Source organism: Rana temporaria, chromosome 6 (assembly GCF_905171775.1).
Source record: "Rana temporaria chromosome 6, aRanTem1.1, whole genome shotgun sequence".
NCBI classification, from domain to species: Eukaryota; Metazoa; Chordata; class Amphibia; order Anura; family Ranidae; genus Rana; species Rana temporaria.
The window spans coordinates 139,434,625-139,451,651 of NC_053494.1; the positions used below are offsets into that span (position 1 = coordinate 139,434,625).

A 17,027-nucleotide genomic window follows, 5' to 3' on the forward strand; every position below is an offset into this window, starting at 1 on the left:
CAGTTGCAATGGTGCTGCACAACTGATCAGTTATGGCACCAGCCATTTGATGGCTTGACAGCTGAGTTGAGAGCATAAAGCCACTGTGCATTCATGGCATGCCTTGGCTGTAACTGTTTTGGTAAACAGGTAAAATTGATGGATTTAGTTCCACGTTACGATCCAGCTGTCCATCAAAAGTAGCACCTAAAGGGTTAAGATTAACCATTGGCAGGAGAGCTTACAATTATTGCCTTTTATTCATGTAAAACCCTTATCCTAAAAAGGAGAAAAACACTTGCTGTAAAGATGTGCCTGGGGTTCTGCTTTAATTTGTTAGAAGTTCATCTAAATTTCCTAACACTATCCTCTCCACAGATTGAAAATGTTGCTGTCCAAGGCTGGCTCTATTGCTCCTCCACAGGGTGGAGGAGCAACTAAAGCACAGTGTTTATTTAAATAAAATGATTTAGCTTCATCCTTTGTTGCATCTTGGTGCTGATGATCTCCTGCACCCACTTCCCTACCTGTACTTCAGTGATTGTTGTATATTTTCATTTATCAGCTAGAGATTCCTGACGGTCATACGCTGCCTTGTGGTTTCTGTTGGAAGCACGTGTTGTAGCATAACAACGCATTAGCTGAATCGGGAAAGAGGAACCAAATGTCATGCTGTAAAATGTAGTGCCTGAACAAGGACCTTTATGGAAGGATCGCCAGGTATTTTGGAGAAAGGTGCATATTTTAAGTACTGAAAATTACTTTTGAAATTACATTATTAGCATGTTAAAGCTTACATGAGATTTTAGTTTTTGGGTATACACATATTCTAACTTTGACCTACCACTAAAATTCCCTGAGCCCTTTGCATCATTAGGATGATTATCTAGTTTGTTACACTGTTTTAAAGAAGCTGTTTAAATCGCAGTAGACAATGCTGTTTGGAATATTTTCATAAGCATGACATCATGCCAGGACTTAGTTTGGTGTGAATGTAAGTAGTATACTCCTGGAAGGCCTTGCGAAAACACATTTAGTGTACGCTTTGGTGTCAAAAGATGAGCAATGAGGTTCTGCTAGATAAAGCTTTATTTGATTTATTTATTTATTTTTTATTAAAAACAAGTTTCTCCTCGGGGGAGTTGTGCTTTGAAATGAGAAGCTGCAATTCCATGGCGATTCATTACAGAATTGTATTTGTAAGCTGGAGCCTTCTAGTTTGTGAGATTTAATGAACCTTACTGTCTGCTATCTTTCAAGATCTATAATTTAGTTTGTTTCCACAATCTAACTCTTCTCAGTAGCTTAATTAACAGCTGGAAGAAGGTTTTTTATTTTCTCAATTAAAATAGAAACAAATTTTAAACCCAAAATGTTTGCAGTATTTTATTTCCAATAAAATGCTGCAAAATAACACAACGTGACTGTCAGAGCTTGTGCATGTATATTTGGTATAAACTTTTCAGGTTTGATTTTCATCTAGAGCAGATGATTATTTTGGACATTATATATTACTATTTAAAGGTTACAACCACGTTAAATATTTTAGTTATGAATGATGCTTGGGCAATAAATCGGCCAACAGCTGCAGGCTATGCCCCCAAGTCCACAGAATTCTTTGCCATGTAACGAAAAAATAAACACTGAACCGCTTAGCTGCAGATGGGATCCTAGGTTTACAAATTGTCACTGACAATGCCCGAAGCTTACAGTTACATGGGAGATTTAGAGTAACTTAGTCATGCTAGGATAGCCAGTAATTGTTATGAGTAGTGCTATAACCCTAAACATCTGGAGCAAATTACTTTCATGATGTAAGTTACATAAGTAGCATATACTAGTGCTTAATTTCGTATGAATACAGGTTCCAGTTATGGGTAGTTGACCACTACTACATGCTACTAGTGATCTACTGCACCTGTTTAGCAATCAATCAATATTGGCAGTAATTATTTTCTGGCTATCTTAGTGCTTTTGAGCTAGTAAAAATATAAGCAGTACCAACAGTATGATCATAAACACTGAGGGGTAGGGACCTGTGTACATCAATGATCTCGGAAAAAAAGGATTTTAAAGTGAGTACAAAAACCCTACAGTAATTCTTTCCTGTCCATTGAGACAAAGTCATATACTGTTGGGATGGCCAGTACACCTGAGTGGTGGGTAAACCGCAACAACTGCTAACAGGCTGAACAAAAAACAGAAATTGAGACTCCCTGCAGCCAAAAAGCCACCTGAAAGAACAATACCCTAACCTGACAATAAGGCAAAACACTGCCTGATAGGGCAACCTGCCAACATGACCAGAGGGAGGAAAAGCTGAAGCTCAGTTATCCTGATGCCCAAACGCTAAGGAAAAAAGGTTCACCAATCAGAAAGCATTTTATCAAATGGAAAGGATCACCAAACCAAGGACCAGGAACATAAACCTCAACACTTGATATAAACACGAAATGGGATCAAGCCTCGATTAGGTACTAGACAAGGAACATAGAAGAAATGTCCTTGTGAAAAGAAGACCCACAGGTCTAAGTAGGAACACCCTAAGCCTCTACTCGCCTGACTCAATATAAGGGTCACAGAGTGAGAAAATACGTCGAGAGATTTATGGAACAGATCACAACCTCACCAAGCAATATGTTTAAGGGAGGAACTTTGCGTTTGACCAGAAACAACCTCTGAAGGATGTGAAGGTGCCACTTGAGAACCCAGGATTCAATCCCACAAAATCAGCATGACTGAAGGGGTGCATTGATTTCAACCCTGAAAAAGCTATGGATGAAGCTAGGGTACATTCATCATTGCACTGTAGGCACTTCTAGGACAAGTTCCCTAACAGGCATCCTGCCCTAACTTTCAAGAAGCAAAGGGTTTTTGACTCCCCAGGGCCATCAAAGCTGCAACAAATGTGGAACAAAAGACAGGAGACTTATCAATAAAGGAAAGATGGGCAATCTGCATGAGTCTGTGAAACTGTCAAGGAAAAGGGACCTAACCCCAAGTGGATGGGTCCTCTGAAGTCTACAAGGCATTCCTTTTCCCTGTCAGAGGATACCTGCAACAGAAGACTATTTTTTGTTTTTGCCTGCAGACAGGCCAGGGAGACCCTGGGGCCTCCTCAGGTGTCCTTCATGTGCATTGTAGAGTCTAAGACAAACCGCAGGTGCTAACAGTTAAGGAACTAGACCAGCAGTGGGGTAAGGAGTTAGTAAAATGAAAAAAGAAAGGAGAAAGGTCCCTCAACACCTAACGCTTATGCAAAATATGAACTGGTAACTCTGCCTGATGGTGAGGGGATTGAGGGCAAACATGCTGGCTGACATCACCTCCAGCTGGATCTTGCAGGTGTTTTTCCCCTTGAGGAGATGACTGTGTCTTGACAGTAGGACATTGAAGTTTCCCACAATGGAGGAGGACAGAGGAGCCAGGGCTCTAGCCATCTGTTCCACATGCTCTGACAGGAAGAGGTCTGCATTTAATCCATTCTGCCACAGATTGTCAGACAGAATGGGGTGAAGGGCTTGCCAAGAAATACTGGATGAAGGATTCCAACTTCTGGCATGTCCCCTACTGACATGGTTATTTACCTGTTAAGGTGAATCACCATGGGTATAGACCACCATCTAACCAATTCATTCCCAAAGGAGAACAGTACAATTTCAACCCCCTCAGGTGGGACCCAGGCTCCTTTTTCAGTGTTATTTTTTTTCCAGATGCACTGGGCTTTGTATATACAAGGGCGCTGAAGGACATAAGGCCAGAGATGGCAGGCTATTCCTCTAAAGGCTCTTGTACATCTGAGGTTGTGGCAAGAGACACTGTATCCTCTATCATGAGCGAGGAATTGTGGGAAGTCTGAGATGGTCATTGTGACCTGGTCTCTTCTAAGGCTGCACAAAGACAAAAAACTGACTCTACAGGGGAAGACGTGGGATTGTGCTTGGACCCTTTGTAATGAGCACCCACGAGAATTTTGGTGAATTTGGCCTTAAAGTCTTGTGTGACTGCAGTAAAGGCCACTGACAAAAAAAGCAGAGAATTTGGCCAACCTGAAGGAGCTAAGCGGTGACTCTAATCAGCCAGGAACTTTAACCATTAGGTAGCTGAATAACAGACATCAGGCACACAGTAGAGGCCACTGGAATCATTAGGGGCGTTTGAACTGAGGTTACTGGTTGCTGTAGGACCGCCCCTCTTTATCTAGCTACAGACTTGTTGTGGTGATGCAGTTAAACTCAGGGTACATTGTAAAGCATCAGTTACAAACCCAGGCTGGGGGTAACCAAGATCACTGTAGAAAGGCAGTAGTAACATGCCTGAGATTCACATGGCCCTTGTGCAAACCAGGGGCAGCAATGGGGCAATGCTGAATGGCAGGAAATGCGCACAAGACATTCCACCCAGTGAATGTTGTCAGAGCCCAGTATCTCATCATTAAATCCTTCCTGTAGTAAAACCAGTGGTGTAAATGAGGTAGCTCCTGGTGGTCAGCCCTCTACTCACTGATTGTCTCTTTGGAGTCAGGGCAGGGACTGATAAATTGCTGATTGCACTGGACATACTGTATTAAGCACTTTGCAGCTATTTTGTTACCAGAACAGTGGAAAGCAAAGGCCTTTAAGGGATAAAGTCACCTTGCTCATGCAGGGCAAAGTGAACCCGTGTGTCTTCAAGCCCCCCCTATACGTATCTTGCCATATCTCTCTGCTGCTTTCTTCTTTGCAGCTGGCCCTGAAATAAAGGTGTCCTTGACTCTGAAGAGCAGCGGTATTACTCTTTCAGTCAGGTGACAGTGCTTGTCATGTTTTTCTATACCCTGAAGTGCAGGGTGTAATGTGGACTGCAGCAGAGAAGGAAGGAACAGCAAATAATCACTAGTAAGATGATTATGATGAGATTGGGGCAGAGACATTGTTACTTTGCCCCGCACACTAATAAGTAATGTTATACAATAAACCATAGCAACCAACAAGAAAGATACATAGTAATCTGACTACAGCAAGCTAGGGAATTGCATGGTCTGGCTTCCCAGAGGTTACTGTATTTTAGTTCTCTAAGCATCATGCTGTGAGACTCAGGGTTGTTCCTAAAGTAACTATTTATGTAGTTATAAAAAGCAGGAGGGCCTAAAAACATCAACATTTACAACAATGTATGACCCACTTGAAACAGCAAATGTATACAGGTACATTAAATAAATACGGTAAGTAGCCTCATATCTGGGCGTCTCCACCTGAGCACCCATTAACACAGCTTAAGTGCTTGAGTTGTCAGTCTTTGAATGCTTTTCTGGACCGCATTGAAAGTCCTTGTTTCTAGTGTAAGACAAACCATGGCAGCAGAAACAGGTCTAGACTGGCCACTTGGTCCTTTGCAGGTTTTCACCTTTTGTTATTCATCTTCAGCTGCACCTGTAGAAAGAGATGCAAAGGACCTAAGTGCAACTCCACTTTGAGTACAAACATACTATTTAAAGATAGTTAATTACGTTATAAAATATCCTCTGGGTCAAGTTTCCTGCCAGCTGAAAAAGTAACTTTAAAAAGGAAAAGTAATGCCCCCCATAGATGGCTCTACCTTTGGTCAAGTTCTGCTGAAGCAGCCAAACTCTGAGCTGTGGGTAGCCCTAAAAAGCACCACCTGCCTTGTCAACTGTCAAAATACTATACTATAAATATATATAAAAATACACACAGTTGTTGATTTACCAAAGGGAAATCCACTTTGCACTACAAGTGCACTTTGAAGTGCAGTCACTGTAGATCTGAGGGGGACATGCAAGGAAAATAAAAAACAGCATTTTAGCTTGCACATGATTGGATGATAAAATCAGCAGAGCTTCCCCTCAGATCTACAGCGACTGCATTTACAGTGCACTTGTAGTGCAGAGTGGATTTCCCTTTGGTAAATCAACCCCACAGTGTCTCACAAAAGTGAGTACACCCCTCACATTTTTGTAAATAATTTATTATATCTTTTCATGTGACAACACTGAAGAAATTACACTTTTCTACAATGCAAATTAGTGAGTGTACAGCTTGTATAGCAGGGTACATTTGCTGTCCCCTCAAAATAACTCAACACACAGCCATTAATGTCTAAACCACTGGCAACAAAAGTGAGTACACCCTATAAGTGAAAATGTCCAAATTGGACCCAAAGTGTCAATATTTTGCGTGGCCATCATTATTTTCCAATACTGCCTTAACCCTCTTGGGCATGGAGTTCACCAGAGCTTCACAGGTTGCCACTTGAGTCCTCTTCCACTCCTCCATGATGACATCAAGGAGCTGGTGGATGTTGGAGACCTTGCACTCCTCCACCTTCTGTTTGATGATGCCCCACAGACACACAATAGGGTTTAGGTCTGGAGACATGCTTGGCCAGTCCATCACCTTCACCCTCAGCTTCTTTAGCAAGGCAGTGGTCATCTTGGAGGTATTTTCGGGGTCGTTATGTTGGAATACTGCCCTGCGTCCAGGTCTCTGAAGGGAGGGGATCATGCTCTGCTTCAGTATATTACAGTACATGTTGGCATTCATGGTTCCCTCAATCAACTGTAGCTCCCCAGTGGCGGCATCACTTGCACAACCCCAGACCATGACACTCCCACCACCATGCTTGACTGTAGGCAAGACACATTTGTCTTTGTACTCCTCACCTGGTTGCCGCCACACACACTTGACATCATCTGAACCAAATAAGTTTATCTTGGTCTCATCATACAGGACCTGGTTCCAGTAACCAATGTCCTTAGTACACTTGTCTTCAGCAAACTGTTTGCAGGCTTTCTTGTGCATCATCTTTAGAATAGGCTTCCTTCTGGTACAACAGCCATGCAGACCAATTTGATGCAGCGTGCGGCATTTGGTCTAAGCACGGACAGGCTGGGACATCAATTTTGTTTGAGTACAGTGTCGCACAACCGGTCAATTGTCATTTAAAGCGACGCAGTGCCGTATCGCAAAAAAAATGGCCTGGTCATTGAGCAGCCAAATATTCCAAGTGGTTAAAGTGTCACTAAACCCATATCATAAAAAAAAAAATATCAATAAATGTTGTATTACATGCTTCTCATACTCAATCTGTCACTGAAAAATTTGTTTCCTGTATTCTGCAAAGAAAAACTGGTTGATCCTGCTGCTCTCTATCCCCATCATCTATGTCCCCAGTTCAGCTTGAGATTTTGAAAGTGTGGTGGCAACTCTGCACATGCTTTGTTTTCAGTGAGTGTCTATGCTGAGTACTTCCTCTCTACCATATCTGAGCAGCCCCTGTGACTATAGAGTCACACATGTGGGTGTATACACAGTGGTAAATGACAGCCCACTCATCCCTCCTCCTTCATGCCCACTGACACAAGGGCAAAATATTACATGTAGATTGCAGGAGGCTTCACCTCCCACTTATTCTAAGACACAGGCTGGAGGGGCATGACACACCCTGTGACTGGCAGAAATCCACCCACACCATGTTATTGACTCAAAATAATAAAGGTTTAATTTAAAATATATATATTTATATGACAATTTAAAACAGGTTATTGATATTTATTTATTTTTACTCAGTATTCCAAAAGGCATTTTTTTCATTTATTTTGAACATGTGACCAGCAGCAGAGCACTAGAAGCTCCACCTGCATATGTTTCTCTGCAGACAGGCTGGGAAAGAGCTGGGTCACGTGACAGCTGTATATCGAATAGGAAAAAGGTACTTACATTTTTTTTGTTAATTAAAATGATTACAGTGTCACCATCCACATAGTGGGACAATGTAAATTAAACTGTACGTATTTAGTATCACTTTATGAGAGGAGAGCTGCTGAGTCCCTCCCACAGCTCTACAATCTGCACAGTCTAGGTGGAGCACAGTGATGATGTCACTGCTATGTTCACAAGGTAATAACTGTGTTTTCAAAGGCATTTTGTGCACACACAGCTGATTTATATTTATTAGTTTTTGTGACTGGAGTTCAGCTTTAATTAAAATGAATTATTTCTCTCATGTACTTTTAGTGAGATAGCAAAATCTTCCATTTACAGAACACTGTTGGATTGTGTGCAATTATATACTGTAGATCAGTGGTCCCCAACCTTTTTGGCACCAAGGACTGGTTTGTGGAAGAATATTTTTCCAAGGCCCGGTAGGAGGAATCGCGATGTGTTGCGTTAGCGGTTAGTGCGGGGACCCTGCAAATTCATTGCGGGTTCCCGCATCACATGATTTGCGGCAGTTCACATTGCCCTATGCGAACTGCTGGGAGTGTCATTTAAAAGTTAACAACACCCCCAAATCAGTTCGCATATCGCAGTGCGATCTGCAAACTCGGACAGGAATCGGATCGCATGGGTGTGAATACCCATGCGATCCGTTTCTGCTACGAAAAAAAAGGGTCCTGTGCGAGTTTGATGTGAATTCAGCCATACAATTTTTATGGCTGAAATCGCATCGCACAGAGATCGCATGTGATGTGCACTGCAGTGTGGTGCAAATCACATGCGAACTCTGACATTGGTGCAGTGTGAACCGGCCCTAAAGGTCCCAGTGTAAAAATATTATTAAATGTCCCAGTATAAAAAAAGATTAAATGTCCCAGTATAAAAAAAAAGATTAAATGTCCCAGTATAAAAAAATTATTTCATCGTTTTTTTTTATACTGGGACATTTTAATAATTTTTTTTATACTGGAACATTTAATGTCCCATAATAAAAAAATTATTAAATGTCCCAGTATAAAAAAAAATTAATAAATGTCCCAGTATAAAACAATATGCATGTCCCTCCGCAGTGCCCACTGTACTTAGTCTCAGGGCGGGAATGTGAGGGGAGCCGTTCGCTTGCGGGAATGCATAGAGGGGGAGGGCGGAGAGATGACGTAATTCTCTCTCTGCTCTCATCGGGCGGCTGCGACGCTGTGTAGCGTAGCCTTGCAGCCCTGTATGTTAGGGCGGGATAGCGGCGCGCCTCTGCGTAGCGCAGAGAGATGACGCCAGCTTGTATTATGTCCGATCCCTGATTGGCCAGGAGGATCAGTGTAACAATAGAGAATTTTAATTCGCTATTGTCACACAATGGGCGGGCTTGGGAGGGCAATGCTCTGCGCCTCGGCCGCCACAGTGAAATTATTTAAAGTTCCTCATGCGGCCCGGTACCATTTGATCCACGGACCGGTACCGGTCCGCGGCCTGGGGGTTGGGGAACACTGCTGTAGATTACTACTGAGCTGTGAGACACCATTGCTACATGAAGGAATCCAGAGCAGACTATACATTTTCATTTAAACTCACATTTTACAGGACAGTCATCTGACAAATGCAAACATTTGTGAGGGGGGGGGGTTGGGGTGTACCTTAATCAAGCTATGGATTGGTTCCATGATTGTAAGTGATGACTGCATCATGACTGGTTGTTCACGCTGGTCTGAGAATGTTGCCGCTCATTTTCCACATGCGTTAGTTGACTAGTGTGCAGCACCGATCTGTGCATATTCACCAAGGCCAGAGAAGCCACCTCTGGTAAAGGAAATACTCTTTGCTCCCACTGCTCAACCTGCCAGATTAATACATTTAATGCACATTAAGCTCTTCAACCATTAAACAACCCTAAACAAAAAATAAACCATTTGACTTTTAAAGTGTCATTAAGGCCCCTGCGACTTGGGACTGCAAAGTCGGCATGACAAGTCGTACCCCATAATTTCCAATAAGTACCATTCATATCTGGGCGACTTCAAAGTAATCCCTGCACTACTTTGGTCCAACTTTGATGCGAATTGAGGTCCATAGACCTCAACATTACACAGGCATTGCTTCAAGTCGTGTCAGTCGTGGCAAATTTGCGCAACTTTCAGGTCACACAAATGTGAAATTGGCCTTAACCCAAATCATCAAAAACTGTCAATACATGCTATATTACATTGTGTTTTTATTAATACAGTAGCACATTTATTTTCTGTAGAATGCAAAAATCCTGGTTGATCCACATTCTCTCCCTCGTCTGTGTCCCTGCTGTAGCCTGAGATTGTGTAGACCAGCCGGACCATCTACGGAGCATGCTGCAGTTTCATTTCCTTCCTAATCTGTTCATTTGCTCAATTTTAAAGAGTCATACATGTGGGGGGTATACACAGTGGTAAAGGACAGTTCCCTCCTTTCACCTCCTACATATCCTCACATTGCTAAACACTATGAGGGTATGATATAAAGTGATTGATGGAGGCTTCACCTCCCTGTTAGTCCCAGCACATACAACATCATAGCCACAGGTTGAAGGGGTGTGTCTCAGCTTGTAATTGGCCTAGAAGGAGGACACCATCCTGCCCAGAAGACTCATACAGCGCCAAATGGAGGGTTGCCTGCTGCCCCTTACCCTACGGATCTGATACCTTTGCCTGGACTGTATCCAGGGTCAGACCTAGATATTTGAGACTCTGAGCTGGCCTCAAGGCCGACTTTTCTGTATTTTTGACCCAGTCTAGGTTTTCTAAATACTGCACTGTGCAGGCTACACTGTGTTCCAGGGCCTGTAGTGAGTGATCTCTGAGCGGCCCGATACAGTGATCAGTCATCAGCTGTTTCCCCCTGGACTAAACCTGTGACAGATTGCGCCGCAATCCGGGAGGACATCATATATCGTCCATCTGAATCAACCTTGTTATGGTTTCTGAGATATCTAATAAACAAGTAAATGGCTGATCACTGACTAATATGTCAACTACTGTACAGTATGTAGCCCTCAAAATTTCTAATCACCTGTTCGCATTAGGTGAGTGGAAGTAAGCTGAGGGCGAGTGTGAGAGGTCCCCAAAGGGGAGCATCTCACTACTGTTGCTTGTGTGGGCAGGATCTGTGTAATGCTCCAATTCATGGGATGAATAGGAAAGTCGGGCCGAGAGGGATCGGAGCAGAACACATCCGTCCACACAAGCAGCAGTTGTAAGATCATGGCCAGATATAGGGGGCTGGACACCCTCAGATGTCAGTTGCACCTCTCAAAGCCCTCCACCACCCCTGACACTGCACCGGCAGTCTCCCATACCTGCACAGTACACAGCTGAGCTTGAGCACAGGCACTGAGAGCTTCTCCACCCCCATCCGACAGCTACGATATTCACAGTGTATAGCAGGCTACTGCAAATTGAGATGATGTTCCGAGTACAACTAGGGAATTGCACAGGTAAGAATTGTAACATAGTAGTAGCCAGCTATACATGTTGGACATCCTGTCTGTATGAGGGAATCGCACAGCCAGGGCACTATTAGGAATTTACCAATAAATTTGGCCATTTGGTAATGAAGCCTGCTGCATGTGCGTGCAAGCATTTCTTGACACCTACATTTTTATATCCACTGATTTTTTTATTCCCCCCACCCAACACTGGAGCCCATATGTTTCCTTTTAGTTTTCGTCTGAGTAAGGAATTGTTAGAAACCTGTCTTAATCGCTGTCCCCCCTCAGGAGATTTACCCTCTCTATTTGTCCTGGGAACCATTTTCACTGGAAAAGAAAATATTGAAAAATGCTAAATGTTATAGTTGTTAATAGAACATGAAGTGGGAGGAAATCTTGCAGTGAGGACAACTATTCCAGCGACACCTGTCTAAGAGGATTTTTCCCCACTTTGGAGAAATGTACTCCCTGTTGTGTCTCTAGGACAGGCAGGGCAATTCCTTCACGAGGAAAGCTGTTAAAAAGTTTGAGGTTTGCCCATGTCTTTTTGCCCAGGTTCACAATGGGCTGCGGGAATGAAGCCATGCGAGTTCAGCTGAACTTGCATGATTTCACTCCCGCTTGTCAGTCCCGATTTCGGCCGCAATTACAGAGACATCAGTGCAGTTTCTGCACAGAAGTCAATGTAAATCGTGGGCCGAAATCACAAAAAGTAGTACAGAAACTTTTTAAAATTGGTGTAGCGCCACAAATGCTGCGTCACACCAATTAGGACGGTGCATTGGCCGGCAAAAGCCGCCGAATTGACATGTCAAATCGTATGTCAAATGACACCAGTGTGAACCAGGGCTTTGGAGCCTGATTTAACAAATCAAACATCACCAGCAGATCTCTAGTCCAAATCATTATCTTTTGTATTGTCACGGAAGTGAAAATCTGTTATATTCTGGGATCAAATGTCCACTAGCACTTGATGCCTTAATAAAGGGGTGTGATACAAGTCACACCGAGCAGCAGAAAATGCAATATGTGTGGTCAATTTAAAGGGTAATTACTTGTGATGACATTACCTTCTCATGCTGCAGTTTATCTGATGGCTGTTGGTTTGGAGGTTCCTTGGTATAAGGAGACAGCGTGTGGAAAGAAACCGGTGACATAGAACCTGGACTGTAAATCTCTCCATTACATGGAAACACCTGTCCTGACCATACAGCAAAACCATGACTTGAATATCTAGAAATACAAAAAAAAAAAAAACATTCACGAATATGCCCAGTGAGAAGACGGTTCTTCCGAGTTTATAAAGGGAATGGGATGGGATGTGGAGCAGTGTATTAAGTGGACATTTGGCTCTGGATATATATTTTTTTTTATCTGTTATTGTCGTGTATTGTATTTGATGTCTATTTATCCACTGTTCCAGTCCATCTCTCTATCTGTCCATTTACCTGATAGCTTATATATTCATCCAAGTATTATTCTGGGTTATGCATTGCTTTGCATTACATTGGCTTACCTTTGGCACTAATTAAATTTAATTGAATAGGTCCCCGGCCATTCACATATTTGCATGTATACCAACTTGATTTGGTTGTGTGTGTCTTATAACGGTTATTACACGTAGACATATACACGTTACCTTATGATTCTGTATTTTAATAATTTACAGACTTTTGGTTTGTTGCTGGGGTCTCCACTCGCTCTATCTGCATATCGTCTGACCAAGTGGATCTGACTACCACTGGTCAGTGCCTTGGCATTTTTGCTCCCCTCGCTATTGGGGCTCCTTGGGCTGCGTTCTGGCACATATAACTCAGTTATTAGCAGAATTGGTGAGCACACAGTAATTTTTTCTTTACTGATATGAATTTGTAATGTGCTATATTATATCATTTGATGTGTATTAATGGCGCATTTTTTATGTCACACACAGAGCAAAAAAAAAAAAAAAAAAGAAAGGCCCTGACGAAGCACCGTTATGCAAAACTTGTTGGCTACCTGCATACTGTCATTTATCCTGCTTTCGTAACTACTGTGGTCCATATTAATCCTTGGAATTGTTTTTAATAAGTATTATTACATTTTTATACATTTTCATCAAATCATCTGTATTTAGCGTGCTTGCCTTTTTTTTTTTTTTTTTTTTCTTTTTTTCCCTTCTTCTATCTTTTCTTCCAATTTTCCTTTATTTGATTTTAAACAGCAAGGCAAGAAATTTTACAATAACCTAAGAGGCATTCCTCTGGTTTCATCCCTTCAGTTCATATATAACAAACTGATTATCATTCTATCATTCCAACAAAAAAGAAAAGAAAAACAGAAAAAAGAAAACACAACAAGAAAAGAAAAGGAGGAAAAAAAAAGAAAGGGAGAGAGCAAGACCTTTTCTCATCATATCCTTCCCCGTATATGACCGGAAGAGGACATTACAACCAAAATATGATTCAATTATTCTATATTGTTCTGTCTTATCCCTCTTCCTTTACCCTCTCTTGATCCCCCAAGATCCGCTCAATTAACTAATGTCATCCTTGCCTCAATGCCACTTTTATCCCCAACCCGCCGGGAACACATGTCCCGCCGTAGTTGGGGCATTTAATCTAGCTCCGCTTTGCCTCCCCTAAACCCCCCCCCTCCATAACTTAACCCCCAAAAAAAAAAAAAAAAAAAAAAAAAAAACATATCTCCCCCCGGGGCCCACCACGTTCCCCCTTCCTCAATCTACATCTATCAGGGCCTTTCCCTCCTCCGAATATTTAAATACGTTCCACTCCGCCCACGTTTCTAAATATACCTTCCGTTTCTGCCTTGAGGTCCATACCAAGTCTTCCATTCTGTTTAGATCTTCCACTCTATTAAGCCACATCCCTATGGTTGGGGGCCGTGTCTGCTTCCAGTTCCCCGGGATACATGCCCGGGCCGCATTTAAAAGATGACACACTACTGTTTTCCTGTATCGCCTCACTGACATCTCCATATCCTGCAATATATAGAAAGACCACTCGTCTGGGAGTGGCTCCCCACTGAATCTTTGTATTATTTCCCGGACCTTGCCCCAATAGCCCAAGATCTTGGGGCAAGTCCAGAAAATATGCATTAAGGATCCTCCTCTCTTCCCGCACCTCCAGCATCTGTCTATCATATCCGGATAGCACTTACTCAGTACCTCCGGGGTCCGATACCACTGAGACAGAATTTTATAATTCATCTCTTGTGTATTTACACACATGGATGATTCAAAAATATTCCGGATTATTTTGTTCTTTTGCTCATCTGTAAAAGGTCTTCCTAATTCGCGCTCCCACTTATGAAAAAAGGGTAACTGAGACGTCTCTCCTGGACTATTCAATAGTTCACTAATCCTCGATAGGGAGTGTCGTAGACTCCCCCCCTCACTACAGAACCTCTCGAACCTAGTCAGTCTTCGACCGTATTTATCTGGTGAACTCAAAGTATCCAAAAAATGTCGCAATTGTGTAGATCGCCAGCTATCCAGTTGATAGGGCGACTCTCCCCTTGCCATCTCTTGCCTAGTTATCCAGGAACCCTCCTTCAAGAAATGCGATGCCTGGAACCGCCCCTGTTCTACTAGTTTACTAAATGGTCCTTTCGTCCATTCTATTTTAAACTGCGGGTTTCCCAAGATTGGAAAGAGCGGTGAGTCCTCTGTTGACAGTCTACCCCTAACAAATAACTTATGTGCAACCAGAAGTGTAGGGCCTATCAACGGATGCTTCTTAACATTTTTTGGGAGCCCCCGATAGCACCATGCCGCCCGCTGCAGCATACTACCGCATTGATCTTGTTCTAGTCCTATCCACATCTTTTCTTCGGAGTGTCTGCTCCAGTCAATCAGTCGACACAATAACGTCGCTTGATAATATCTGTAGATGTCTGGAGCTGACATTCCTCCGTCCCGCTTGGCCAGAGATATTATACTAGCCTTGATTCTTGGACGTTTGTTTGCCCAAATGAACCTATTAATAAGAGATTGTGCTTGCCTAAAAAAGAATTTCGGTATTGAGATCGGTAGGGTCTGGAAGAGGTAGAGAAATTTAGGTAGTATACTCATTTTAATGATGCTGGATCTCCCAAACCACGAATGGAACCCCTTCTGCCATCCGTCCAGGAGGGCCCGTGTTTTAGATAGTAAGGGTAGGAAATTTAGTTTAAAGACTTGTGTTAAATCCGACGGGATGGAGGTGCCCAGATACGTAAGAGAGGTATCTGTCCATCTAAATCCAAACCTGGATTTCAATATCCTCAGTTCTCTTCCCGGGATCGCCACTCCCATCGCCTCCGATTTGTCATAGTTAATCTTAAAATTTGACAGTTCTCCATACACCATTAATTCTTGTATCAAATTAGGAAGGGATTCCATCGGGCTGGTCAAGCTAAACATCATGTCATCTGCATAGGCAGATATTTTATATTCTGCCCCTCCCAGAGACACTCCCTTAACACCGGGATTCAACCGTATCCTGCTCAGCAGGGGTTCCACAGTCAGAGCAAACAAAAGCGGTGACAGCGGGCATCCCTGCCTTGTCCCATTAGAAAGTTTAAAAGGGGGTGAGAGTATTCCATTTACTCTGACCTGAGCCACTGGGTGGGTGTAATTACTTGCAATCCATTGCAACATCCTCCTACCGAACCCCATGTGTCTCAGAGCTGCAAACATAAATTGCCAGTTTATCCGGTCAAATGCTTTCTCTGCATCCGTCCCTAAGAAGACACATGGGGTTCGGGAGGTACGCACCAGGTGGATCAAGTTCATAGTCTTAACCGTGTTGTCTCGGGCCTCCCGCATCTGCACAAATCCCACCTGATCTTTATGAACAAGCCTTGGTATGTGCTGTTGTATCCGCCCTGACACAATCTTAGCAAAGAGCTTCAGATCTTCGTTCAGCAGCGAGATTGGTCTGTAGCTCCCGCATTGGGAGGGGTCCTTTCCTTCTTTGGGGATAACCGTTATCACCGCCTTTAGTGAATCCCTATGAAATGTACCTGAATCCCCTAGTCCATTGAACATTTTTACCATAAATACGCCAAGCTCTGGCAAGAAAGTTTTGTAGTATTGGGTAGTATATCCATCCGGCCCAGGAGCTTTCCCCGCTTTCCCCTTCTTCACTGCATCCTGTAGTTCTTTTATCGTGATAGGTTTTTCCATCTCCTGACTTATTTCTGGTGTAAGACTCGGGGTGCCCGAGGCTATTATATAATTCTCCATTTCCACCTGGTCCTGCGGGCTTGTTTGTAAATTATATAAAGAGTCGTAAAAGTCTCCAAATCTCCCTGCTATCTCTCTGGGTAGCACAATTTTCCCGCCGTCCGTACCCTGAATCATTGGGATATAAGTCTTAGTCTGCTGTTCCTTTAACAAGCCAGCTAGTTGTTTCCCACTTTTATTCCCAAATTCATAGTTCTGCCTTCTACCATTCTGGATTGCTCTTTTTGCTTTATATAATAGAATTTCTGTGATCTGTCTACGAGCCGCCCGTAGGTCCCGTTCTATCTCTGGGTTAGGGTTCTGTTTATGTCTTGCTTCCAGACTTGCGATCTCGGTCGTTAAATTTGTTACCTTTAACTCCCTTTCCCTTTTTATCCTTGCCCCGTGCTTCATCAGAACCCCCCTTATCACCGCCTTGTGAGCCTCCCAAACCACTCCTACGTCACAATCTGGGGTCTCGTTTGTCTCAAAATACCACTTTAATTCCCTCCGCACCTCCTCCACTACCCTCTCCTCCTGTAGTAAGCTTTCATTCAGTCTCCATAGCCCGGACCCCGGGGGCCGGGAGTCTCCCAATGCATATCTCAGAAAAATTGGAGCGTGATCTGTCCATGTAATCTCTCCTATTCCGACCTCTTTTACAGAATGTAGC

General features: G+C 43.0%; 1 protein-coding gene across 1 annotated transcript in view; it reads right to left on the reverse strand.

Annotated features, from left to right (window-relative positions):
- Positions 1–291: 291 nt before the first annotated feature.
- The window catches only part of LOC120943858 (KAT8 regulatory NSL complex subunit 1-like protein), a gene marked incomplete at its 5' end in the record, with an annotated part of 48,648 nt that continues 31,912 nt past the window's right edge, over positions 292–17,027 (reverse strand). The window contains 3 exon segments of the mRNA XM_040357452.1: positions 292–5,390; positions 9,329–9,528; positions 12,219–12,381. Coding sequence (XP_040213386.1) covers positions 9,376–9,528; positions 12,219–12,381 — 316 coding nt within the window.